Genomic DNA, 27,308 nt, shown 5'->3' with positions numbered 1-27,308 from the left:
CCTCACACTGATTTATACATACAATCTGCAAGACATGCAATGTTTTAGACAACTGCAGACACAGGAGACCAACAATAGAAAAAATGTGACATTCACAGTACTGTACAGGGTGACCCAAAAAAAAGTTTACACTCAGTTGACTGCTTGTTTAAAAGCCATTGAAACATATCTAAATAGGTTGTCATGCTTAAGTGATTCATTAAGGTCACTCAATGCAGCTGGTAATCTCTCGTCTCTACAATTCCTGTGCTTCTGCTGAAAATGAAGAAAACTTTAGCTGTACCTGAATTGCTGCGTGCCGGTCTGACACCTACTGAGATTGCAGCAAATCTGAGAATATCCAGATGTGCAGTCTACAAAGTTAAAAAGAAGCTGAAAGATACTGGAACAGCCTCACGAAAACCTGGGTCTGGAAAACCCGATCTGTGTGGACCAAAAAGTTGATTCACAAGGTGATATGTGGTCACCCCAGAGTCCAGATCTCAATCCCCTGGATTATAGCATATGGGCAACTGTGGAGGACAGTGCCTGTAAGAAGCCACAAACTTATGTGGCAGCCTTGGAGAGGTCCATTGTTAGATCTTGGGAAAAGATGACAGCATTCTACATAAAAAAGACATGTCAACCGTTCCGCAGGCGCCTGGAGGCTGTTGTGACACTTAAGGGAGGACACATTGAAAAATAGAGTGTACTGTACATGTTCTTTACAATAATGTGTAATTTGCGATTAAATTCTAATTCTAAGATGAATAAACATGGCATTTAAGTTGTATTAGGGCAGTGTAAACTTTTTTTGGGGTCACCCTGTACTGCTGCCAAAGTACTCCGATATGTGAAAATGAGTCATCTGCGACAAGCTAATGCTGACAACGATTCAGAAAAAAATGTATTTAAAACTATGTCAAAGAATGAAAAGAAACTGGTATTGGGTGAAAATATGCTAAAAATTTGTATAAATATCACTGACCATATTTTTCGGACTAGTTTGGCTGGCGGTGTGACTTATACTCAAGAGCGACTTATGTGTGAAATTATTAACACATAATGATATCATTTCACATGTTATTTTGGTGTTTTGGGTTGACACTGATGGTTTGTATTTGTATTATTGACTTTTTTATATTGAAATATATGCTTTTAGTTTGTGGCGCTTTCACGCCCAAGTGGGGACGCACTCGCACTTGCTTACGCGAAGAAGAGCGCTCACATGCCAGAAGAAGACGGACAGCTATGCAGCGTCTCTGAGCGAGTGGGCGAGAGAGAGAGAGAGAGAGAGAGCGAGAGAGAGAGAAACTCGGCTGCGAACCTACGTTCATTGTTTATGCTTGTAAAATATCTCTACAGAGGCAACGCCTGTGTTTATCATCTTTTCTGTTGTTGTTATGTGTTTTCCACCAGCGATCGGACACTTAGAGCCAGTTGTGTAGTTCTTTGAACGATGTGCTAATGCTAGCGAACGCATGCTAACCATTTGTGTCATTGCTCTAATACCACCTATTTATCATTTATTTACGTTGATGCGAACCTGTTTGGTATCATGGACGAAATTGATTCAGCAAATTACAGTATACAGACGTCCGGCATCGTCATTTGGGAGTTTAGCTCACTGTATAGCCAGGACCGAGCCGTAGCGTCCTGGTGAGGACATTATATTCACATTTCGTTGTTCATGCACTGTACACGGTACACTTATTCAGCATGTTGTTCTTAATTGTATTTTCATTTTAATTTGCCTTTCAAGATGACATATCTGTTCTATGTGTTGGATTTTATCAAGTAAATTTCCCCCCAAATGTGACTTATACTCCGGTGCGTCTTATATATGTTTTTTTCCTCTTCGTTGGGCATTTTATGGCTGGTGCGACTTATACTGAGTGTGTAGTGCGAAAAATACGGTATATATGATTACCAAAAATGTCAATTGCATGAAAACCAAAGCATGCAGGGAAAAAAAAACTCATAGTAGGTTTGAAATCAATGACCATAACTTGTATAGAATCAGTCAATAAAAAACAACTTATGCTACATAAAATGGAAAAAAATAAATGTTGGCCAGTGTAATACCAGATAAATGGTCAAAAAAAGCAATTACAGAGATCCCTCGCCAATTTGCACTTCGCAATTTGCGGTTTCAGTTGAACGCGGGGTTTTAAAAAAGTATTCATAAAAAAATTAAATGAAAAAATATGTGTGGTTTCATTTTGAGGCGCAAGAGAAAATGCTTTGCAGCAGCGAAACATACTGTGCATGACTCAAGAGCTTTGTACATACCCACAGGCACTCATCCGAGGCATGTGATTGGTTCCTGGTGCAAGATTGACACATGACAAGTCCAATGAGCAGTAGCCCCTACTAGGGCTGGGCGATATGGCCTTAAGTACGTATCCCGATAAATTGAGCAGATTTACCTCGATAACGATAAATGACGATAAATTCGCCCAAGCAAACTGTTATATAATTTGAAAATTTGAATCAATGCATGGAATACAAATTAAGTTTCTCATTAAATTTATTTACCAGCTTTCAATTTAACAATTGCACATGCAGTCTAGACATTAAGTATTAAAAAAAATCTTGTAAACAATAAGAATTCTTGTGTGAGCCTTGAAAAATATCATCACTTGAATTTCATTAAATTCATTCCGCATTGTTATACATTAAATAATGGCATACGTTTAGATATTTAGAATAGATACAAATATGACACATCCACCCGCCCCCCAGAAATTATACTTAATTAAAAAATAAAATGTTTCACAAACCTTTCCTTTCTTTTATTCGGCTCAATTATTTATTCATTCATTCATTTTCCATGCCGCTTTTCCTCACGAGGGTCGCGGAGGTGCTGGAGCCTATCCCAGCCAACTACGGGCAGTAGGCAGGGGACGCCCTGAACTGGTTGCCAGCCAATCGCAGGGCACAAGGAGACATACAACCATTCACGCACACACTCATACCTACAGACAATTTAGAGTGTTCAATCAGCCTACCATGCATGTCTTTGGGAGGAAACCCACGCAGGCACGGGGAGAACATGCAACCTCCACACAGGAAAGCCGAAGCCCGGGATTGAACCCTTGATCTCAGAACTGTGAGGCAGATGTGCTAACCACTAAGCCACCGTGCCGCCCTCAATTATTTACATCTTATGATTTTGGAAATCCTTACAGTATGCAATAAATAACATTCCTGTTCCCAAGCACTGTGCTTACTGTACTGTAATTTTTACAAAAAATAAACAATACATAGTTACTCCCCGTCATCTAGGACGAGCCACTTACAAGACTAGCACTGTCGTGTATTACAAATACTGCTTTGAACACATCTTCACAGACAAAAGCAATGACACAGGCTTAAAGAGGTCAACTTTAATTGTGTAAATCACACTTAATAACGACACGATCTCCTGGTTGAAATAGACGACATCCACTTAATTCTATTAAAGATATGTAATGCTGAGGCAATTTGTCAACTTTACTTTTAAAAAGAAACGTGCACTGTTTATCCAGTAGATGGGGCTCTTGCAGTGTGTCAAACAGTGATTCAATTTAGGGCAATTGTCTTAAAAGTGGTTCATTGTTTCAGAAAGCCTCGGTTTTTCCATCCCTACCTGGAACCCGTCAAGAGTTTACTTAATGTCGGGTGAAAGTTTGACGAAGCTAACTTAAGCCCGACTTCATCCCGTTTACTTGTAGCGTTAGCCGCTAGCGTTAGCTGCTAGCGTTAGCCTACCGGGCTTCTGTTTGATTGGCTTCCTGAAACCCATGTGACTCCAAACGTAAGCACACTGTCTGTTTTCTTAAAGGGGAATGAACATAGCCGAACAACACAGAGTCAAAGCGGGATGAAAAGACTATATTTTCTTCTTTTATTAAATTACCGAATTTACCGACATGGTCAAAATTACGTTGGTCATCGTGAAGAATTTCGGTAACGGTAAATTTTCGGTTTACTGCCCTGCTCTAGCCCCTACTATGACCGACAACACGAGATCGTCAACAAGAGTGGCTTAATTCCGTGTGCTCATTGGCTGCGCACCAGCAGGATCTCAACTATAGTAATTGACAAACTTACCGGCCAATAATAGTGGCTTTATCCCGTGAGCTGCACATCGTAACCTCACTCATAATTTTACCTTGTTCTATCTTGTTTTACGCAAGGATTTCAACAAAAAGACCTCAAGGCTTATTTTTACACCTCTACAACCTCCGAGGAGATGTTCAGCGCTACTTTTCTCCATTTTTACCTGCTTTAACAGCTACAAACCTCCAACATCTCTAGGAGAATTTAACTTTTTACCCGCAAATGAAGCATCATATTCCAGCTACATACTTGTGAGTGGGCCGCCATGACATCCAGGAGGTGAACCAAATTTCCCCCACGCATCACTGAGTGACTCCATAAGTAGGGATGTCCCGATCACATATTTTTGAACCCGGGTCTATGTTACCTGAGGGCGGTGTTCCCTGGACGCACCACTGCCTTGGTTTGTTTATCTGCCGCCCTCATTTGGAATCCTATACCTTCTGCAGGTATTTGAGTTCAGTTTTTTTTTTTTGGATTGGTTTGTTGTTACCTTGCTGGCTTATTTGTCTACCACCTTAGTTTACCCTCGGGTTAGTTTTGCGATCCCCGTCGACTTGTTGTCAGGGTCCCTTTTTGTTATCACTGTATTTTGCGGTCGCGTGTTTTGCTTGTATAAAATACACCTTTTTGAACACCTACCTTGTTGTTTGCTTTGGTTTCCAACCTTGTGATCCGCATTTGCGGACCATAACAACAAACCTGTCAATCGTTGTTACCTTTAAATAGCTAACTCCAGGGCACTGCTGACCAAGAAAAACAGCAGGAGGGAGAGTGAAAGGCAACATACATAAATATTTTTTGTAAATTAAAAACCCAATCCTTTTCACCCAATTCTGATCTAATTTTTGATCACGTGATCGGATTGGGACATCCCTAGTAAAGACTGTACTTTGCTGTATGTATGAAGTATACAATATGTAAATAAATGCAAATAAATACTGTTTACGTCGATGTTTTTAATGTAATTTTTTAAATATATGTACAGTTATCCCTCGCTACTTCGTGCTTCAAACTTTGCGCCCTCAGTGCATCGCTGATTTTTTTTCAATTAAAAAAAAAAAATCATAATAAAATACAGATGAGCTGTCCCGAGCCGATAGCGCAGTCTCAAGGCCGAGTTATGCTTCCGTGTCAGACCTGCACCGTCAAGGAAGACCCGATTTACGACCCTCCGCCGTAGCCTCTGTTGCTCCTTCCCAATTTTCTGACTTCGCATCGCGTCAACGCGTGTGACGTGGCGCAAATGGACAGTGATTGATCCGCTCAGGACTGTTGTTTCCGGTTCAGCGTGACATTATCTTGCTACATGCAAAAATGGACCAAGCCAACGAAGAGCAAGTACGACAACTCAATGTCTTGTCAAGACATTATGAAGATTGCCATATGGTAAGCAATTCGTAGGAGGAGATTGCTGAAAATATGAGGCTGGAGATCAGCCAGCGTTTGAATTAAAAAAAAATTGAAGAACCACCGAGACAAGTATGTGTGTGTTCGGAATCGAATAGCCACACAGAGCGGTGACCCAGTCGGCCAAAAAACTGCCAGCTTTTTATCACTTTATGTCCTATTTTGTTTGGTGCACTTCATAATTTATTGTGTGCATATGTTTTCTGTGAGTCGTTATCTTGTTTACTTGTCACACTTCGAGTATATGAAGAATAAAGCACAGGTTTGGTGTCAAAAGAGTTGTTATGGTGTTTAATTTTCAACAACAGACAGTTCACACTCAATACATCATCAGTGATTGAGAGTGCCTCGGTGCTTTTATGATAACGTTAACATTAAGGCTTCCAACACAGTTTGGGAAGTTCCATAGCCGCCAGAAATCTGCTATGGCTTCCCACTGGCTAGTTGTAGGACATGGCAAACAAATCGGGCTCGAGGACAAAACGCTGGACGCAGTGCTCGACGCCAATTTAAAGCTAGCCGCCACAGCTTGCTGGTTTCCACCCTAGGCTAGAACTCTCTGTGCGGCATCAAAAGTCGGCCAGACCGCCACGAAACTTCTGCGTCGCCTGCCCTCAACATTTGTATGATCAACATTTATTCAATGTTGATGAGCTCAAGATCCACATTCAAGCCTTCCATCTTGTGTTCGTCATTTTTCCTAATTAAACTAGACTAGAGGAAGTCAAGAAGCATGCCCCAAAACCGTACAAACATAACACCCCCCCCAGTGGCTTGGCGGTGAATTACACAGCAACGCGTTCCCTCACCGCAGAACTATCGAATGCTCATTGACGCCGTAGTCACTTCGCCGTCACCGCAACGCAGGAGCATAACTCAGGCTTCACGCTCGCTCCCTTCCTCCCTCCCTCCCTCTCCCTGCTCTATGTTTGTCAGAGAGTGAACTGGAGTTGCTTATTAAAGTAAACGATGATTGACAGACAGTTAAACTTTGATCTTGCGAAAGACTCGACCTTCAAAGCGCCTCATGCATTAATGCGTCAATCATCATTTAACTTGTTAAACAGTTGCCGTGGCAACTCATTGTGTGTAAATCAGCAGCTGGAGCGGATTTGAGTGGACACTCAATGAAGCGTTTAATAAAGACAAGCATTTTTTTTTTTTACTCTTTTTAAATAGATTGGGTGTCTACTTTTTTTTCTTGTTTAATAATAATTCTATGGGACAGTAACATTATAATAAATATTACATTTAGGTGCTTAAAAATACGTCTTATATGTATCTCTTTCCAATGATAGATCTGGAAAAGAAAAAAAAATTGGGGGGGCGCAACAATGTGGTTTTTCACTTATCGCGGCGGGTTCTGGTCCCCATTAATTGCGAAATAAATAAATAAATAAATACGTATATATATTTTTTATCAAATAATTTTTTTTAGAGGGTTGGGGCAAACTGTTCTGGTCCCCATTAATGGCGAAAAATGACGGATTACTGTAGATGACTATTTCTCATCATGAATGCAGAGAATGTTTGCTTGCAATGTTTAGTTATGATTAGGAAATGCAGATGTATCATAGTGGTGGTGAGTGTGTATGTAACTGTGTTGTTACCTGTGGCGGTGGTCGTGACTGCAGGTAAGGGCTCTGGTTAGGTCCAGAAGGTGTCTGTTGCGGTGGACTAAAATAGGGTGGAGTTCCCTGCTGGCCTGCCTGTTGCTGCTGCTGGCTATAGCTGGCCATCCCCTGTTGGCTGTAGGGCGCCACCTGCCATTGCAAAATACCACACAGAACGGGGAATTATTTGGGTCAACATTCACTTTAAAACTAGAAACTGCAATTTCGGGAGAAATTACACCTGGTCTTTCCTGTGTGGCTATACAGATCTTAGCCCCACCCACGGCTATCACTAGAATGGACAAACATGCCTATCAAGGGCATTAAACTAATTAAATGCCATTAGAAATGAATGGGAAATTTGGACGTCCATGGCCGTCAATGGCAGCACCCTCCATAAGCGTCAATGCAATCGGGGACACTTGGGGTACACGTCCTATTGATATCTGGTCATTTTCTGTTGATTTGGGGAAAAAAAAAAAATTCCCATTGAAAATGAATGGCAAAAATTTTGGACGTCCATGGACGTCAGTGGTATCAACTTACATAAGCGTCAATGGAATCCAAGTACATTGGCATCAATAGAATGAACAATCATGAAGAAATGCCATTGGAAATGAATGGGAAGTTTGGACGTCCATGGACGACAATCGCATCACCCTCCTTAAGCGGCAATGCAATCGGGGACATTTGGGAGAAACGTCCTATTGATATCTAGTCATTTTCTGTTGATTTGGGGAAAAAAAAAAAATTCCCATTAAAATAAACGCTGTCAAGATATGTTGTCAGCTACTAGTGAGCTAAATAGCCCAACAGGTGCCTGTATGGTAAAGAAGCATACACTTTACCTTTCAGTCACATAGGGGAGTGTTTGAGCAGCATCAACTACAATGTGAATGGTGGAAGAAAATAATATACACACAAACATCCCACACGGGGCAGCACAAATGGGCTTGTACCCATTTTCCAATTTATCCGAATGTCCCTTGGCTCAAGGATCTCAATTTAGCTCGACCAGTCTGACGACGGACTCCCAGCAGTCCTGTGCCTAATGAACTCATGCTGCAAAGAACTCTAACGCAATGTCCTCTGGCTCGCCAAATGTGTCATCCTCTTCAAATTATCTCCATCTCGGTCGGATCACAGCTGGGATGAGATGTATCGGATTGTGTGGCGCGCCCGTCCTAGAACGTAACACTAATGAGGGACATGCGGATGAGCTGGGGCCTTGCAGGGCGGTGCAGTTAGAGAGTGGCTTGCCAAGCACTGCCGCCGCATTACGTGCCGGTTATGGGAGAGAATATGAGAATGAGAGGCTGGCACACACACAAATGTAGTCTTAATCCTTGCTTGTCATTTGTTATGACTACAGACACAGCCAGGTGTTCCCTCACTCACTCTAAGGATTTCAGCGGAGGTGTGGATTGTCTCTCACACACAGACACACACATACATAAAATCAAAACAGATGACTAAACATCATTTACAGCTGGCGGTAAAGCAATATGACAGCAATTTTCATGTCATATTTTTCCCATCATGTCATGTGACTTTGTTATTCCATCGTTTACGGCATCCTACCAACAGCACTGCCAAAATGTCATTAAAAAGACAGTGCTTGAACTGCAATTTGTAGTCGGCGCAGAGCTCATAGTTCACGTCTACCTCAGCGAGATAAACTCTGAAAGGCCCCCTTATATCTTCTTTACAAAGAGGAAAAGTCCAAGAATGATTTATATCTATGTACAGTCATGAGCATGATGTAACAATTACTAAGGTCTTAGAAGCTCAAAAGCACATGCTGCACATTTGTAGTTTTATTGTGAATTATATTAGCCTGGAAATCCACACATTAAAGTCCAGTTAAATGTGATAGATGTGCTGATATATGATGCGGTTCTCTACGACAAATGGAGATTAACACATGTGAAATAGTTCTGAAGGGTAACTCCTTTGAGAAAGTGGTGAAAAGAAATCGTCTATGGATGTTGTCACAATGATGTTTTGCATAGAGCTGATTAGGCAATATAGAACACATTCCACTTCAATGGGAATTTGATTAGAAAGGACAGGTTAGTGTGTGCATGTGTAGCACTCACTGTGTGAGTGTGTCATTAGGCCTTCGAGACAGACAGTGTGAGATCAGTCTCGTTGGCAGAGAGGTTAATAGCGTGGCTTTGCTCGTGCCAACAGCTCTACTGGATTCATTACTGCTAGCCAGGGTAACGTCAGACGCACAGGCACGCGCACACACACAACTTTTGTGACACCCTAAAATACCTAAAATGCACTTCGTACTTACAAACCTATGTGATTATATGTATTGATGTGCTATTTTTTAATGAGACGTGCATTTTAACATGCTGTTTTGGCTAGGGAAAAGGCTTAGTTAGTTTGACATCTGTAACTTACTGAGATTTTTAATAACCTTTAATCTCATTTGATAGGGTAGGCACCATAATGTGCGTTGAAAATGCCCAAAATTTAATATTTCAAGCTATTTTAGTTGGTTCAAGTGGTGAGTAGTTGTGTCAGTGGGTAAGTATTGGTCTTTTAGATGAGGGGTGATTATGGGTGAAATTAGATGTCCAATAAATGGATCTTTTTCCAACATCGGCCATTGGCCGATTAACAACAACAACAACAACAAAAATAGGCCGATAAAAAAAGGATTTTGATCAGGCATCTGTGTGGGCAATTGTTGCCGCCACTTACTGAGAGAAGTGTCTGACTACAGCCGGAGCCACGCTACAAACCACGCCTCATACAAACTACGCCCCTCCAAACCACGCATGCTATTGGTACGGTGGCGCAAAGTACTGTACTATGTGAAGTTCAAAGGGTTTTGGGATGATAGGCCATAGCCCAATTTTTTACCCTAAACTTGACTAGACACAGAGGTATTGCGGATATTGCGCTAACTAGATTTAATGTAGTGAATCAACTATTAAAGTTGTTAAAATTGCTCCAGTTATTGCATTGTTTCCCTTCTGTCTACTTTTGACATGTGAAAGTTTTAAAACGGTTTCATCATTTAAAGATGGATTCAAGTCAAGATTGAGGAGTATTTAAATAAAAAGTTACTCACTTTAGTTTTGCTACAACAGATCCTTCCTGAGAAGTCTACTGCTTTAAGATGGCGGCTGTTTACCAACACTGGCGAGTCTGTCATTTCGCATCTAGTTCTATATACATGTGCTAACGCCACCGAGTCTGTCATTTCGCATCTAATGGCGGAAAACACTCAGATGACTTGAAGTTCCGCTCTGAGACCCCCAATTTGGCCAACTTTCAAAAATTGTCCGATATGCATATGTGATACATCATTGGAAAGCTTAAAATCTCAATTTTCTGGGGAAAGAAAAATTTTGAACACGAGGGCATCTTTTTAAAAAAAAAAAAAAGTTTTTTAAACAGCAAAACCCTATCTGGAAGTGAGAGCACTCGAGAACAGAATTATAGACGCCATGACTTTAACAAGATATTATCGTGTACTTACCTTGTTTTGATCCAAAAACTCCATGTAGCATGTATCACTGAGTGTTAAGACACAGCTGTGAATGGCAACAGCTGGATTTATCTGGGATTTTATGGGTGAAACATGGTAATATGACAAGGCTTGCAATGCAGAAATCGCAGACATCGAGGAGTGGTCGAGATTTTCTTTTCATATAATTACCCATTTTTTCAATGTTTCTTTGCTTGGATCGATTATTTATGGTCTAACATATCGGAGTCGGAGTGACAGTAACAAAATAAAATAAAAAATACAGTACAGTACACTACAATACAGTAAAAAAAATACATTTAAGTGATAGTTATGAGGTAGATATCCGTGACATTTTTGCAGATGCCATTTTTTTCATTGTGACATCATTTGTTTATAAAATATGCGAGTAAATAGTTTTTTAAAGTTGTTTTTACGAAAGCGCTTGCGCGACGTCTGTAAACGGGGGTTTTCAGGGTAAAACTGACTAATTAAAAATAGTTCCGGGGCTTCATGTGCCATGAATCTGCTATGGCAGCATATAGACATATTGTTCTATCAAACACAACAGTTGTTTTGGCTTAAAATACAGCAATTTCTTTTACGGAGGAGTGCAAGAGCAGAAACTGCTTTTTCAGTCTTGTCTGTGTTTTCCGCCATTTATATGTGATATCTATGAGACGCATCAGACGCTGCCACCGTAGCATCATGTGGGCGTAGTTTGTAGCGACTGTCGGTTGCAGTCAGACTGACGGTAGGAGCCCGAAAGGACAGGCAGGCAGGAAGGCAGGCTGCCACAGCAAGCTTCAGGCTTGCCTGTTTTGTAAATATTGTAAGATTTTTTTTTTTATTTTACATGAGAGAGTATGCAATGATGCTTTAGCCTTTTTAATGTGTTTAATGAGTGACCAATACACTCTATATGTAACTTGTAGCATAAGCGAAGTTTTTGCGTTAGCATTAGCTTTAGCATGGTGAGCATCCTCTTAAACTCTCACTTGTTTACATCTTGCCGTGATGTACTAGTGGGTTTAATTATTTGAAAATAATGTACTGTTCTTGCTGAGTTTCAAATATTAGCCTACAAAATCGGCTTAGGATATCGGCAATCGGCTGAAAAGGTTTTTGTATCGTGTCGGCATCGACATTTGAAAATCCCATATCGGTCAACCTCTAAACAGAATTAAACAAGCATTTGCCCGCGGTGCACAAGCACACAAAGGTGATGTGGCGGAAAATATTTTCTTCGCAATCAATCATTTGACACTTCAAAGCATGGTCGTCGTCCACATTTTGGCCTCCACAATTACACACAAAATTTATAATGGAAGTAAACCACAACAAATATCAGAGTAATGGGAAATTGTGAACTATTTACAACGTCTTTCAACAAAATGGTCGTGAACACGGTAAATCCTGGATCCGAATTCTTAGAGATTTCTCCCAAAATAAGGGCAATTTATAAACTTGTTTTAGTTTGGTTGACTTTAGCAGATATGCATTGCTTATCATAAATGCACTATTAAGCGACCTTGTTTTAGGCTATGCCTACACTAGGACGGATAAATTTTTTGCCTTGTAATTTGGACAATATTTTATACTTGTCCATACTACATTTAAGGTGCGTTTATAAACACTACGCTCCTGCAAGAGACGCCTGCATTTGCGCAGACTACACCTGTGCAAAAAGGAGCAGCCTCATGTGAGATGTCATCGTCCGCGCAGGTCAGCTCTGAACCGGAAGCTTATCATTTTTCGGTATTGTTCGATGTCTTCTCCGGATATATTCAAGCGTAACATTTACAAGCTCTTTCAGTTGTAAAAACAGGAGAGGGAAAGCCGAGTCTGTACCATTCGCCTCCATTCTTTACAATGCCGAAATGCATAATGGCGATGGCGCGCTCCGTGACGTCACTTTCTTTGTATCCGATTATTACACGGATAGATATACTAGACAGTGTAGGCGCCGTTCAAAAAATTATCCGCTCCTCTAGTCTGTGTAATAAAATCTCCGGACAAGAGGTACATTAGTGTGGCCGACATACCGTATAGTCTAACTAATTACACGTGAAAGGCCATTATCCGTCCTAGTGTAGATGTAGCCTGCATTAAATGGGTGTGAAGGAAACATGTAATGGACATGTTATTGCACAATAGGACACGTTTTGCATAGTGGTTTGACTTAAAAATGTAATTGCAAATAAATGACAAACCGCATAGATGACAAACTTAAACAAGGTCACATACTCATTTAGACCAATTTTATGCATGAAATAGAAAAAAAAAAATCACGTTCCATCCCCTTTAAAGGGATCCACCAATAGACTTGTAGTTCTTAAAAGATAAACGTTATTATGAGTTAAAATAATTTGATATTGATATTGTTTCGTATTTATACGCAATTTGTAAAAGTAGTTTAACTTGAAGATCGCCATTGTTGTTGACACCGCAAGGCGGTGACATCACATGGTTATGCTGCCGGGCTTCCAGAGTATGACTCTAGCGAAATAAACATGTCATCTGTTCAACCCTTTCAATTTGAAACCGAGAGGAAAATTAATGAGCAAAAAGCACTGTCGATATTTCACAGAACGAGCAGCAAAAGCAAAATGAACAGGAAAGACGGGATGAGACGTGACGAAAGTAGGGGGGAAAAAAACGGTGTTCTACCAAAATGTGCTACACCGGCAAAACATTCTACAAGAAACTAATTTGACACCCAAAATATTACCTTACGCTTTCAGCTTGTTCTGTTTAGATGCATACAGACAGAACATACTAAAGATGCCTTAAGAGATACTTAAACGTAGTAATATCAAATAAGGGTGGTTTAAATATGCTACGTGACAAATGTGGTCAACAGATCAACAATCTGTTTTAATGCTACCACAAGAAAACACGATGCTTAAAAGTATGAGAGAGAAACACATGCAAAAAGTATTTTGAGGCAATGAAAAGGTAAGAAAAGACTCAATAAAAACACAAATAGTAAGTGCTCGCTGCTTTTAACCGATAAGCACATCTGTTGGACGTCTCGCTGCGTAGAAGGAATTGCAGTAACCCGGTAGTATTTGTCGAGTGACAGTGGCAATCTATGTCATCACCCCGAGCGTCCATATAACATGGCGCCCTCCGTAGGTCAAAAAATTTACTAAATATTGTACATTTTTAAATCAATGGCGATATTTTATGTTTCTTATAACATATTTTAGTAAAAAAGAACAACCGTGGATTATTGGAGCCTACAAGCCTTTAAGTCCGAGGTTCCCTTTAAGATATTTACTATGCTTACTGCGTACAATAAACCCAGACCTATTCACACGAATACAAACTTACAAACTTCATCAAAGGGTTGACCCAAAGATCAACAGAGATGCTAGTGTGTGCCAGAATTTTAGGGCCTGGTTTACTAATCCAAATTGCTGGTGTTGTCAACTCATTCTTAAATCTACAGACTGTTCTTAAACATGGTGGTGATCAGCACATTTAAAAGTTGTGTGCTGGTGTTTTTTTGGAAAATTTGGTGTTTAAAGTTTGAAATGTTAGTTTAGCGGTATTAAACGAAAAAAGAAAAAAATTGGTCTAATAATTTGGACTTCATAAAAGCCATATTCTCTATTTTCCATCCTTGCAGTGTTTAAACTTGGCACCCTTTGTGTTGAAATGACCCAGACACAAGGAAATGCAGAGTTGAAAGGAATTTAGTCATAGGCATGACTTCTGACTGGCTCAAAGTCAGCTCTTAGATCATTCAGAAGCTCCTTTTTTTTTTTTTGCTGCACTGAATAGAAGATATGTTGTGGGAATTTGTGTCCCTGGCAATTAAAAATGTTGACATAAGCCAAAAAGATCTGTTCGAAACCATCAGCGAATCAGGCCCTCAATCTTTAGCCAATGCTCCAGTATGTTTCTTAAGCTCATTCAACATTCGGCAACAACATCTTGAAGTCAGTCATTTTAAAAGTCAACTACTTCTAGGAAGAGTAGCAACTGGGGTTGGGAACTTCTGGGTAGCTCACGATACAATACATAATACAAGGCTCACAATAACGATGATTTCACAAAATGGGAATACAACAATTATCGATACATGGGTCAGGGAATCATTCTCGGATATTCTACAAAACAACTACTTAACAGAAAAAAACAAGCTATTTTCATCCTTCTGCTGTGAATTAGATTGAGTTTATCACTAGTAGACGTCCAATCCATTTGAAGTGGGTGGGTGGCAGCGAATGAAAACTTGTTTATTTGTTGCCCTCCCTCCTACTTCAAATGGATAAGACCTCTAATGTCATCAGTGACAGCCAATGCCTGGCAATTAGTTAATTTTGGGGCATTTCGTGTCAATTCCTGTTGATTTTCGGTCACTTCCTTTACCTTTTTGGGTATTTATGGGTCTCTTCATCTTGATTTTAAGGCATTTACAGGTCACTTCCTGTTGATTTTGGGTTCCTGAATAGGAAGTGATTCAAGATTTTCCCCAAATGAATAGGAAGCGACTCAAAATCAAGAGGAAGTAACCTGTAAATGCAGTAAAATGAACAGGAAGTGACCTGTAGCAACAATGCTAAAGACTTTCCATTTGTTCGAAGTTGTCTATAACTTTCAAATTTAAATGTGAAAAATATTGTGAAAGCTGCTTTTTTGCAAGGCATGGTTCAGAGTGGACTTGTTAATGCATGCACCCCCCACTGTGATGTATACACATTGTGTTTAGCAAAATATGACAACATATAATTGTTTGTTTGGTGATAGTTTTAGGCCTCTCAAGCAGTAGTCATGACATAGATATGCTTCGGACCATATTTTACAACCAATTCATGGAGGAATCCAGTTTGTTAAAGTCAATGTTAAGTAATGCTGTGCACTTGTTCAAAAGGTGGCTGCTCGATTTTTAACCGGTACACCTAGACGTGAACATACTACCCCCATGCTATCATCGCTCCACTGGCTTCCAGTCCATTTTAGAATTGATTTCAAACTTTTACTGTTTCTTTTTAATTCTATTAATGGCCAGGCTCCTTCTTATTTATAGGAAATTTTAACCCTCCGTAACTCTAGCAGGGCTCTTCGTTCTACCAGCCAGCTTCTTTTGCAAGTTCCGAGGTCAAGACTTAAACAGTGGGGGGACCGATCTTTTGCAGTTGCTGCCCCCAGGTTGTGCAATAGCCTACCCCCTGAAATTCGTACAATTACCAATCTAGGCCTTTTTAAATCTCGGTTAAAGACACACTTTTTTAGACTCGCTTTTTCCCCTGACTAGGGTAGCCTGGTTTTATTTCTTAAGGGTTTTAATGTTTTCTGATTTTATCTGTTTTGTTGTTTTATTAACTGTTTTGACTTTTATCGTGATGTGTTGTTTTGTTTTTCTTAATGTCATATTGTGGTACAGTCCTTCTTTTTATCTATCACGAACCACGTTTGTCTTTGTTGTGAAGAACTTTGAGGGCCTTTCGGGTTTTTGTAAAGGGCTATAGAAAAATACATTTGATTGATTGATTGATTGATTGATTGATCAAGCTAGGATGAACATGTGAAATTTAACTTGCACATCTCTTCAAAATGCTTGTTTTTTTTTTTTTTTGGGTGATTATTACATTTTAAAAAGTACTTCAGGGACACCAAACAGGGCCACTTGAAAAGTACTGCACTAGAATTTGGGAATTGCTCCTACTTTTCTCATTTTTTGTGATGATATGCAATCCTAAGTGTACAATAATAATGGAGTTGGTTCTTTTGGTCAGTATTTGATACCAAAATACACCTTTTACATTCATACAGAAAGGATGTAGTCTCCATACACTTACTTTGTATGGTTAAAAGCAAGCATCCCGTTTCCAAAATTACACAGCGCTGCATGGTTATTAAGAATCCAAAACATCAAGACAGAGTGGATATGACAGCCAGTCAACAGCAAAACAATTAAAATTGCTTTCTGTGTGAGCCAATTTCACAAACCTCTAGCTTATTTTGTCATTTGAAATGCATTTATACGGACACACGCACACACACATGCACGTTTCCTACCCTATTGGTCCCCTATACCCGTTTTAAGAAGAGCACACAGATGCCTTGACTGAGAACATAAACTTAGAGATAAGTAGTCTTGGTGGGCTTGTGAGTCTTCCAATAAAAATAACGCCTGCACGCAGAAAATAAGGCAATTTTCTGCCTTTCCCTCCACTCAGGTCTAGCAGAAGCAGACCAAATAATGGTGTGCTTTATCCAAAGTGCCTTGGCATGTATACAGTGTCAAATATAATGAAATGACAACAGATGCTAGGTGTGAAATGACACATAATAGGCCCCCTGCGAAGCAAATAATTCACCATAAACTGCAGGGATGGTGTGATACAAGTGAAAGCCCATGATGAAATATACAAAGCCAAGGACAAAACACATTGCTGAACTTAGAAGAGCACAACCATAAAAGTCTTAACTGAAGAAAAATAGACTTGCTTTTCCAATTTTATTTTAGTGGTCTTGTGGTCCTCTGACAACAATTAAAAATTCTGAATAACATAGCTGGCTATTGAAACTGGCCCATTGACCACCATGAGACATAATTTTGCCAAATAAATGATTAGGTATGCCAGTTGAATGGGACTAGAGGTCATTCCTTTTGAATAAAAGATAAGGTCATCAAATTTGTCTACAAACCAGTTACCAAAAACAGCACACATCTGTACATGTTTACCTTTGCTAGAGGTACTAAACATTTACTCAGTTTAAGAAATAGCAACAAACTGACAGCTAAATGCAAATGACAGGTTAAAAGACTAAATGAAAGATGCTCAAGACAGAAAGCAAGGCAGAGCAGAGATAGATGGAGAGGATGTTGACTTATAGTAGTGCACGAAGTGATGTTTGACATGATAAAGTGCCGATAGTGACAGTGAGATATGTGAACATAACGAGGAAAGACAAGGGAGGGAGTAAGAGCCCGAGCACAAGGTTGGGGACAATGTGAATGAATGAAGATGCATTAGAAGTAATAAATACTAAGAATGTCATCTCTAAAGGGCACTTAAGTTTGAGTGGGTGTACATATACAAGCAAACATGTATTCACTAGCCACATCATTGTATTCACAATCGACAGTAAAAGATTTAAATGGGAAATTTCACAGCAAAACGACAGCCCAGATATTAAAAATACAAAATGAAATCTTCCATAATCCAAACCTGTTTTGAAATAATACAGTGGCATGGTGTTTTTATCTCAAGGGTCATCCATTACAAATGAAAATTCAATTGTCGTGATTTGGTATTCCCGGCAAATTTCGAAGATTACGTCACAAGCAGGAGTCGATTGTAGATAGTCCACTTGTGTATGTGTCACTTTTTCAGCTGTCTGCCACGAAATGCCAAACTATTGCGTTGTCAGTGGATGCAAGAGTGTTGCAAATTAAGATTTAGCGATGTCCGAAAAGAAATTTCCAAAAGAGGATGCACTTCAACGAGTTTGGGTGAGATTTGTGCAGCAAACCTGGAGCGACTTTCGAAGACCTGGACAGGGGGCTATTGTATGTTTGCGACATTTGAGGAGTGCATTGGTACCTATACATACAAAGGTAATTCCTTCCAGGACCTTGTTTGAAAGTCGAAATGGTCATATGTCAAGCAGGATTTTCCCATAAGAATTCATTATAATACCATTAATTTGTTCCACAGCCCAAAAACCTACACTAAGTCCTTAATAAATGCTGCTGGTACTATTACAAATGGCAATTACACATTGCAAAACAAATTATAAATTAAATTCAAAAATATAACATCATGAAAGTTCCTGTAATAATGTAACTAATCGTGTTCTAATGTGACAGATGTGTTTTGCATGCTGTACCTGAACGGACCGCGTTGCTGACGTCACAGAGAGAGAAAGGTGCAGCAGAGATTTGACTGTCTCTTTTAATGTGATCGTATTTTTGGCGTCAGCTGCGGTGGACAAGTTCTGAAATGAATTATTAAAAACCTGACGAAGCTCACGACTTCTTTGGCGATGTTACCACGATGATAATTGTCACCGTAACTTATAAAAGATTGGCAAACGGAGGTCAGAGGAGGACTGTCGAGAGTAGACATTGTACGGCCGTATTGTCGAGCCAGTTCACGGATGCGCACACCTCGCTCATATTTTTCTATTATTTCCATCTTCATTTCAATGGTAAGCATTAGGAGTAGGAACCTCTTGGTACCTCACGATACGATACGATTTCCGATATGATGCTCACGACAACGATGATCTGACGATATGGCGATACGATCATCGATACATTGGTCAGGATATCATTGTGGGATATTCTACAAACAACTAATAAACAGAAAAACAAGCTTCTGCTGTGAATTGGAATTAGTTTATCACTAGTAGACGTCCAATCTATTTTAAACTGGAAGGGACGGCAAAGAATTCGTTCATTCGCTACCATCCCTCCCAGTTTAAATGGATTGGATGTCTATGGCCGTCAGTGGCAGCCAATGCCAGGCAATGAGGTAATTTTGGGCCATTCAAGGTCATTTAACTGTTGATTTTCAGTTACTTCCTGTTGATTTGGGGATATTTTATGGGTCACTTTCTGTTTGTTTTGAGTTACAGAACAGGAAGCAACCTGGGAATCACCCAAATGAATACGCAATGACTCAAACTCAACAGGAAATGACCTGTAAATGCCCTGAAAATCGGACAGAATGACTGTGAATGCTCTGGTTTCCAATGAACGAACGTTCCCAGTCTAAATGGATTGGGCGCCGTGCACCGTCAATGCCGCCTTAGAGTTAACTGAGACACTATTATGGTGGAAGATTTTGGTAGCACCTTGTTGGTTCCTTTTTATTTATTTTTTTAGACATTGACATCTTTTTAAAACGTTATCTCGATTCTTGGCAGAAGCATATCGATAACCTTTTGGGATACAAAGTATCACGATAAATCACCATTTCGATATTTTGTCACACCCCTTGTAAGCATATCTTTTTCCTTTTTTTTCTTTTCGGGTGTTGAAAAGATTGTGTGTCGAAGCGATCATATGTCCAGGTACCACTGTACTTAGAAAAATGCAATGTGCTTCCAAATCCCTAGCGGTGCCATCCTAGAAAATGGAGAGTACTCAATAATGGATACATTGGTTTCTTGACTTCCAACGTCGAATAGCAGGCCTAGTCCGACCCGAGATGGGCTATGTTGCCGCTAGGCTAGGATACAGGTACGGTATCCCCATTCAAACAAGTGTTCCAGATAAAGTATGTCAAATGTGCCACATTTGAGACAGTTCCATTCTTTCTAAAACTTGCAACAGTCATGAAAGTTGGACGTTGAAGTTTACGTATCCTGAATATTAAGCTCCTGAGATCCAAGCTTTTTTATTTTTTGCAACACGTTTTTCCAGGGGTGGCCAGGTCTGGTCCTCGTGAGCCTCAATCAATCCTGTTCTCCAGGTTTTCCTCCTCCAACATGCATAAATCAAATAATCAGGGTCTCAGGAGGAGGTTTAGAGTTTTTAGGAGGTGAGACAAAATTTTCCAGAATGTTGACGTCGATTTCTTCAGCTTCATCGTCAGCGATCGCGTCGTCTACTGGATATTCTGTCTCTGGCTCATACATGTGTGGTGCCGCAGTATTGGGAAGAGTTCAACTGTCGTCAGCACACAAAGCATCCTCAAAACCATCTTCCGCAAAAATGGAAACATTTCTAATTAATTCATCAGTTGTTAGCAAACAATGTTAACCCACGCTGTTGAATTGGTCGAGTGTCTTCCAAACTCCTGCAGTGTGGGCAAGTAAAATGTTTCTTCAGTAAGGATGGAAGGTATTTAACTGAGGGGTGACATAATATTTCTACATAAACTATATAATAATAGGAAAAAACAGAATTATGTTTGATTTTCAGAATGCAAAAAATTTCATCTTCAATTTTTAAATTTGTAAACACAACAGTTGTCACTTCTGTGATACTAATTATATTCACATTTGAGATGCAATTTGCAATATTTTTATTTAAGATGTTGCATGTTACGCTGCAGTAAATTGTCACTACTCTGTTTTTGAACTCTTTATTTGTAATTTATTACATTTAATCAGGGATGTCAACAGACTTGCAGGGGCCTGGGACAAGAAACCATTATAGGGCCTCCCCACCACATCCCACCCCTGCCAACGGCTTGTCACGACAACATACGTAGCACTTTTAACGCTTTGCAAGCAATGGCAGTGTAAATTTTCAAATTATTTAATTTGATATGAACAGTTAAATTTACTAGACTGTAATCTGATGTGACACAATATAAACAAAAAATTTCAATCTATTGTCCCATGTAGGCTACAATACAATACAACTGAGAGTGCTATGCCTGCCTGCTAAGCAACAAAACAGTATAACTTAACATCCTGTGCTTTCCCCCTCCACATCCCTGGGGTTATCAAGCCCTCAAACAGTGGTGCACCTAGATTTTTTTGGACAGCAAAGTCATTTATAACTTCAGTGAAATCCAGTTTTTGTGCAAGCTCATGCTTAATGGAGGACATGGCTAGGTTGTTAAGCCTGCACTGTGATATGGTGGAGCGTAGGTAGTTTTTTATTATTCGCATTTTACTGAAGACTCCCTCTCCTCCAGCTACAGTCACTGGCAATAAGGCGTTATGTTGCTGCCTCTATTCTGAGCGAGTAATGACGGATTTTGAGCACAGAAACAACCCCTCCTGCTCTCGATCAATTTCTGCACACCTGTGCTGCTTCTATTCTGAGCGAACAAAAATGGATTTTGAGCACACCTCCTGATTTCGCTAAATTTCTCAACTCCTGCGCTCGTCAGTTATTTTTCTTTGCGCACTCAGTTGTGCACTCGTTACTAACGTGTCACGAAGCCAACCAATCAGAGAGATAGCGGAAGTACACTGGTTGGGTGTTTGCCCTGTGCTAGCTCTCTGATTGGTTGGTTTCGTGACACGTTAGTAGCACGTGCTCAACTTAGCGCGCGCAGAAAAAAAGTGCCCACCCACTGACACGCTCTGGTCACCCAAAGAAAACTGGATGTAGTACTAACGGTAGCCTGGGCACCACGTATGCTATCCCATTCATATAGTACTGATGTGTTCCAAGTTTTAATCTTTGCCTTGCTACCTCCTCTTTCACCTTAAAAAAAAAAAAAAAAAAAATTGAAATGAAATGTTGGTTTTGTTCCTACGGGGCGCTACACACAATAGCATATTTTGATTTTTTTTTTTTTTTTTAAATTTTTAACATTTTATCAATGTTTTCACCAGTGTTCACCTGGCTGTTGAGTTTGATGAGTTTTGAAGCATTCTGAGGGGGTCAAATTAGGGCTCAAAGCATCTGCGGGACAAAGAATGACTGCTGGGGGGCGTTACATTGTGTATTTGGAATTTGTCTTTACACGGTATCAAAGATTGCACCCGTCTTGACCTGCCTGCCGATTTTGGTGCATTTTGAAGCATTCTAAGGGGGTCAAATTTAGCTCAAAGGGGCTCCGGAACAAAGAAAAACTATAAGAATAACAATAAAACTGAGGAACCACAATAGGTTACCTAAAAAAAAATGTCACCTGCGTGTCCATACTGTTCAGTTATGGATGTGTTCTAAGTCATAGACCAAATCACAACAACAGTTATCTCAAGGAGAAAACAAAACATGTTTTAAGGTGCAGTAGCCCTACGCTGCATTTCAACCTACTTGAGCATTGTAGCCGTTTTTTTTTTTTTTTAAACCCCCCACCCCCCCCAGGGAAGACTAATGCCCACCCACACCTGGGATCCTGGTAACACCACTGGATAACCTTAAGCAAAAACATCACGGTTTCACGGTATCACAGTATTGCAATTACAACTCTAAAATGTCTTACTTTGAGTTATCTGGGTTTAAAATAATAACAATTTTTTTCCCCCCATTGAACAGGATTTTTATTTTTCAAAACATATTGGCAAACTGCAACATACTAAGTATAATGTTAAGTTCAAATAAATGAAATAAAATTTCAAAACAAAAATGTGAATAAATGCAGTCCTTTAGGTGAGCCTAAACTCATAGCCACAGCTCAACATTATTACCATCAGAACAAAATTAATTATTTCCCATAAAAAGTACGTGTGTATGACTCGTATCATGTTTACATTATACGTACACTCTATTTCTTAACACAGACAGTTGCTGGAAAGAAAAAACGGCATACTGTATGTTTGACCACCACTAGAAACACTAAACACGCTGGATTTAACTCTCGTAGCTGGTGGGAAACGTTCATGACAGTGTTTACTAACCTTAAATTTTGTATACAGTAAATGTGAAATCTTATTCGAGGTATTGCTTCCTTGGCAGCCACCCTCCGCTAACATGTTTTACATGTCGATATGCCCTCCTCTTCTAAGCCACAGCCGTCAGTAACTTTTTTGTAGCCGAATTATTCCCATACCAGTGATTTCGTTTTCTTCGATGGCGGAAAAGTTCAGGGGTATCACCTCCTCCAGCACTCGTGTAGCACAGCTGACTCACTGACACTGAGCATCAACCGGTGGGGGAGGGTTGAGCCTTGCAGTTGCAAGCGAGGGATTTGTCCTTGTATTTTTGGGACATTAAAAATAGCTAATACCATAGGGAAAATTTTTGCGGCTTTGTAACCTTGACGTTTTCATACCATGGTATATACATGTCTACTAGGAACATTCAGACGAATTTCAAGTGAGCAGTTCTGCTTCCCTGTTCATCACCACTTTTAAAGACAGGTGCCAGCAAAATAGTTAAACATGTCTGAAAATGTGGGTGGTGCAATATCAAACAATAATAATATGTATTATTTTACACTAATTCATCTGAGAATGTTCGACCACTAAAATCATGAGTGAGATGAGTCTGATGATATCATCATTAGCTGACTGTTCAAAACACATCCAGCCATTTCTTATCAGGAGAAAGGAACATCAGTGGATTTTGGGCCCGATGAAGCCAGAAACAACAAACGTGTGACGGGGGATCTGCATCAACAGGCTCATGATTAAACATCAGTGAAAGAATGAGCTCTCGTCACTGTCCTCGCATCTCTCCCCCAAGGTGACGACACTCTTGATGCTGCACACTGCCTTTTGATCTCACAATCTCTCCTTTAGAATCCCTGTAGTGGGGTGGGGTGGGGGGGGGGGGGGCTGTCCTTGGATGAGAGCGGATAAGATGGCTGTGATATGCAGAACACTTATATGATCCTGTTCACAAAATAATATTCATCAGGCACAGATCATTGGGCACAGACTGATGAAGGTAAATATATATACAGCGATCCCTCGTTTTTGCGACTAATGGGGACCCCCCCACTGCAATAATCGAAATTGAAAAGAGATACATATAAGACATGATTTTACCCTTTTTTCTCCCAAAGTATAATTCTTTATTAAATGCTTCATTGAGTGAAACCTCTCAAATAAACTCATGCTGCTTAGAACAGCACACAGCACAACACAATGAGTTGCTATAGCACACTACAGCCAATGTTTAACAAGTTAAACGAGACGGCGCCTTTGAATGGTAGTACAGTGGTACTACTACATACGAAGTTAAATTATTCCATGACCTTGTTGTAAGTCGAAATGGTCGGATGTCGAGCAGGATTTTCCCATAAGAATACATTATGATTCCATTGATTCGTTCAACAGCCCGAAAACCTACACTCAATCTTTAATAAATACTGCTGGTACAATTGCAAATAGCAATTACACTGAGCAAAACAAATAAATTATAAATAAATAAAAGAAATTATAAATAAACATCATAATAATAAAATAATGATAGTAATAATAATTATACCTGCAATAACGTAACTAATAGGGTTTTAATGTGGCGGTTGTGTTTTGCGTGGTGTACCTGAATGTACCATGTGGCTGACGTGCAGAGAGAGAGAGGTGAGTTTTTACTTTCACTTTTCATGTTCTGTAGGTGGACAGTTGGTGTGTTGTGTTGCACAAGTTCTGAAATAAATGATTAAAAAACAGACAAAGCTGGCGATTTCGATGACGCTTGATTTTGGGATGCCTGTTTCACGTGACAGTTGACAAACAGATTTTCATGGGGAATTCTGAACATTAGCAATAACATGTTGCCCTTTAGTTAGGCTTGGTGATGTTCTTTTTTGACCTGAATGTTTTCTTTCTCATGCACTGGATGGTTCCATGATTCTCAAAGTTATCTATGAATCTCCCGAACGTAAGCCCAATATCTGCCATTCTTACTCCAAAATCAAAACCGAAATAGAAAAAAAATGTATTAGCTATTTGAAGTCAATGAGTATATACATTATTTTGGGACACCCTTTACGTATATACAAACACACCTTTTTAAAACTAGCTAAATTCCCTTGTTTTCAGTGTAAATCTACTAGAAATAAGTGAAATTATCTGCTACTTTCTTGAAGTAAGAAAAATTGCTAGCTGAAAATAGGCTGGCAGATTTATTTTAAGCAATAAATTAGTATATTTAATCTTAGAAGGTTTGAAATGTCAGAAATGTTCTTAATTCAAGAATAGATATTCTTTAAAACATTTGAAAGTATTTTTTTCCTTATCTGGGTGAAAAAAATACTTTTAAATGTATGGGTTTAATAAGAACCAATAGTACTATTAAAGTAAGTGCAATAATCTGACGTATAAATCTGTTAACTAATCTTTAACACTCTAAACAAGATGGAGAAAATTATTTGTACAAGATTTAAGAATAATGTTATTAAGACGTTATAAATTTGTAGTGTACATTAGATGACTTGGATGAACATGCTGATTCTTCAATAGGCAATACTGGGTTCTTTTGTTTTATGTTCCAGGTTTACAGTAAATTCTGGAGAGAAGTAAAGAAAGCATATGTATGCTAGACAGGAGAACTAAAGCTGTGAATTGAACTCCATACCTTGAGGCAGATGTTGCACAATGCTGCCTGTTATAAATTTAGTTACTGATTAATTTATCGAAAGTAGAGCGGTGATTAGCAAATGGATCAGTAAAACAATCAAAACATAATTTAGCACACACAGATAATAAAAGAGTGAAGTCACACATTAAAAAGATATTGTTTAAAAAAAAAAAATAAGAGGCTGTTTTCAGTTCCTGTATATCGGGAGACCCTAATGACTACGTGACATGTGATGAGCCTTATTTAATACAAGTTCTAAAAAAGATTCAATTTTCTATAGAAACATTGTTCTCAGTCTTCCCGTTTTGCTCTATCTCATGTCCTTGTCACATTCATGTGACATGGTGAATAAAAGAAGTTTGTCATGGGCGTTTTGTTGTTGGCTGGCTGTGACTTGTGCTGTTTGTGTTTGCAGGCAGAGCAGTAAAAAAAATACATTTTTGAAGGAGGTTAATGCTCGCTGTAAGCGAACTGCCATTTATTCTTGCAGGTTTTTGCAAGCAACTCTGGGCCCTTTGCCATCCTCTCCAAATGTTTCCCCACTAAACTCCTGACCCCAATCAGAGGCCAAAACAGGCAGACGGGCTGGTTGCAAAGTGGGAAAGAGGAGGAAGGTGAAAGCAAATGCGATTCATTTGGGAGTGAAAAATTGATCTGTAAGCGAGACACAGGGTGTTGGCAGGTTACAGCTCCTTAATTTAAAGAAAGCTTTAAAACTATTACAAGGTGGTTTACTACATTAGTAATCACAAAATTGCCCCATGCAGCATGTGATGTTCGTGCACAGGCTATTACACTGGAGGCTGCATAAGTTGCTGGCAATCTAATGTGCCAATGTGTTAAATGATGCTGACACAAACTGTCAAGTGGCTTGGGGTCAGTAAAGATACTGACTACTTTGAAAGGATCAACAGTGCCACTTTTCATCTTCACAGCATTAGTCAGTTTCTGAGTTCTGTGATTTTAAGAAAAACACAGCGGGAAAGCAGTTGTGCCAGATTTTACTGTAACCCTCCAATAAGCAATTTCTAAATCATTTGAGGAGACGTGACTTCTGGATTTTTCTCTATTAGTGAAGCAGTTGAAGTAAAGCATGCTGGGCAAACTGTATGAAATGTGCTTGAGCCCTAAATTAACATGGATGACATCTTTGGCTTTTTAGTAGTGCTGAACGATATTGGAAAAAAACGACATTGAGACTTTTTGGGGGTTTGCAATAGGCCTGCACAATGTATCGTTTGAACAACGCTATCGCAGTGCGTGTGCGTGATTGTTTTTTTGGTTGTGGTTTTTTTTAACATGAAAACTTTTGTTTTGCTTCATAAAACTAGCAAGTCGGACCGTCTTCTTGCCTTGTGACAGAGCGTTTTAGGACATTGTTTAGGCTGGAGTTTGCCAAAACTTACCTGAGAAAGCCAAAAATGTTTTGGAAGAATATTCTCTGGTCAGATGAGACAAAAGCAGAGCTTTTGGGGAAAAGGCATCAACATAAGAGTTTACAGGGGAAAAAAAACGAGGCCTTCAAAGAAAAGAACACAATCAAATCCCCACAATCAAACATGCCGGAGGTTCCATGATGTTTTGGGTGCTTGGATGCTTTACTTCCTCTGGCACTGGACTGCTTGACCGTTTGCATGCATTATGAAGTCTGAAGACTACCAACAAATTTTGAAGCATAATTTAGGGCCCAATGTGAGAAGCTGGGTCTCCCTCAGAAGTCATGGGTCTTAGAGCAGGACAATGACCCAAAACACACTTCAAACAGCACCAGAAAATGGTTTGAGAGATAACACTGGAGACTTGTAAAGTGGCC

General features: G+C 39.6%; 1 protein-coding gene across 2 annotated transcripts in view; it reads right to left on the bottom strand.

The window, feature by feature from the left end:
- arid1b (AT-rich interactive domain 1B) overlaps positions 1-27,308 on the bottom strand; it is a 400,911-nt gene that overhangs the window by 259,511 nt on the left and 114,092 nt on the right. For both annotated transcript variants that reach the window (XM_057859493.1, XM_057859494.1), the window contains one exon: positions 7,104-7,256. In XM_057859493.1, coding sequence (XP_057715476.1) covers positions 7,104-7,256 — 153 coding nt within the window. The remainder of the gene's footprint in view (positions 1-7,103; positions 7,257-27,308) is intronic.

This window comes from Corythoichthys intestinalis, chromosome 15 (genome assembly GCF_030265065.1).
Source record: "Corythoichthys intestinalis isolate RoL2023-P3 chromosome 15, ASM3026506v1, whole genome shotgun sequence".
NCBI lineage: Eukaryota > Metazoa > Chordata > Actinopteri > Syngnathiformes > Syngnathidae > Corythoichthys > Corythoichthys intestinalis.
The sequence above is the reverse complement of the archived record's forward strand: the minus strand, read 5'-3'. Positions and strand labels throughout refer to the sequence as shown.